Genomic DNA, 1498 nt, shown 5'->3' with positions numbered 1-1498 from the left:
GCCCTCCCTCCTCCCTCCCCTCCCCGGTCCTCGGTAGCAGCAGGTGTTATTCTCGTATAACCTGAAGATTTAGGTGGTCATTAGCATTACCTCTTAGCCCCAGAGAGTTATCTATGCTTCATGGTAACAGCAGGGGACACGAGTCGAGTGTGTTTGTGGGCACTCGATGAGAGAAGAAATCACGCCTCAAAAACACGTGGGAGAGATTACTCAAATATGCCTCCTTTGTACCCTCTTTACCCCTCTCGCTGCTGCACGGTTACCCATCCCCGTTAAGTAATAAGCTGCAGCCCATTTCGTTAGTATTTGTGCAGGATGTTGGCAGCTGTAAAGCACCACATATAACCTACAGAACACTTGAGTTTCACTGTAGCTAAAGGCTTTGACCTTGTGTTATCTTGCCCTTAAGTAGGCTATTGTAAATGTCCAAAACATTAACAAGACAAGCCAGTGCACACCGGCAAAAAATTATGCATATGACAAAGTGTCTCTGTCTACAACAGATTCACAATTAATCGTTCACGGTGCATTGAAATAAATGCAGGATTGGGCAAATGATAAGCATCCTCCTAGGAGGCAATTAACTGCACTGATATTACATAATGACAGCCCACACTTTTCATCAACATCACCGGTCCATGCCAAATGATAAGGCTGTTTAGAAAAGAAAAAGCCACACACGTTAACGGAGGATGTGTGACAGTACATCCCCACCTTTTCATGTCAGGCAGTCACCTCAAAGAGAAACAGCGGGTCAGAAATGAAACACCTTGAAACTGTCAGGATGCTCTTCGCAAAGAGTGACAATTCTTAACAGGATCTTACCTTTGCTATTGTCCTCTTCCCTGTTCAGATACATGGCTGTTATTTCACTCCGAGGCTAATACGATGGCGTTGTCTCAATTATTTTGTTGGTACTCCTCTGGCGTGTATCGTGAACTCCGCTGATGTGGTTTGTAGTAGTAGCTGTTTGTTGTTTTGTTGCTCCTCAACAGCCTCTCCTCTCCTCCTAGTGGATAGGTAGGCTAACCAGTTTGAGACTCCCTCTCTCTCTCTCTCTCTCTCTCTCTCTCTCTCCCTCTCTCTCTCTCTCTCTCTCTCTCTCTCTCTCTCCTTCACTCTATCTCCCTCCCTCTATCTCTCTCTCTCTGTCTCTCTCTCTCTCCCTCTCTCTCGCTCTCTCTCTCCTTCACTCTATCTCCCTCCCTCTATCTCTCTCTCTGTCTCTCTCTCTCTCTCTCTCTCTCACTCTCTCCCTCTCTCTCTCTCTCTCTTTCACTCTCACTCTCTCCCTCTCTCTCCCTCTCTCTCTTCTCTCTCTCTCTCTCTCTCTCTCTCTCTCTCTCTAATAACCACCGGTTCACAGTGGCTCAGAGGACAAAATGGGGAAAAGTGACTTTTGCAGCTGTGTGAAGAAGTCTTCACCGCCTGTTTGATCTGCTGCCACTGGCATTGATTTCTCCATTGATTTATCAGTTTAAAATTACATGGAGGCTAC

General features: G+C 46.3%; 1 protein-coding gene across 1 annotated transcript in view; it reads right to left on the bottom strand.

The window, feature by feature from the left end:
- The window catches only part of syt7a (synaptotagmin VIIa), a 74452-nt gene extending 73397 nt beyond the window's left edge, over window positions 1-1055 (bottom strand). The window contains exon 1 of the mRNA XM_087178276.1: window positions 826-1055. Within this exon, the coding sequence (XP_087034402.1) occupies window positions 826-859 (34 nt within the window). The 5' untranslated portion in view covers window positions 860-1055. The remainder of the gene's footprint in view (window positions 1-825) is intronic.
- Window positions 1056-1498: the final 443 nt, after the last annotated feature.

Source organism: Seriola lalandi, unplaced genomic scaffold, assembly GCF_002814215.2.
Source record: "Seriola lalandi dorsalis isolate HSWRI2012SDOR001 ecotype SW California unplaced genomic scaffold, Sedor1 jcf7180002054682, whole genome shotgun sequence".
Taxonomy (NCBI): domain Eukaryota; kingdom Metazoa; phylum Chordata; class Actinopteri; order Carangiformes; family Carangidae; genus Seriola; species Seriola lalandi.
This window is presented reverse-complemented; position numbering and strand designations above follow the sequence as displayed.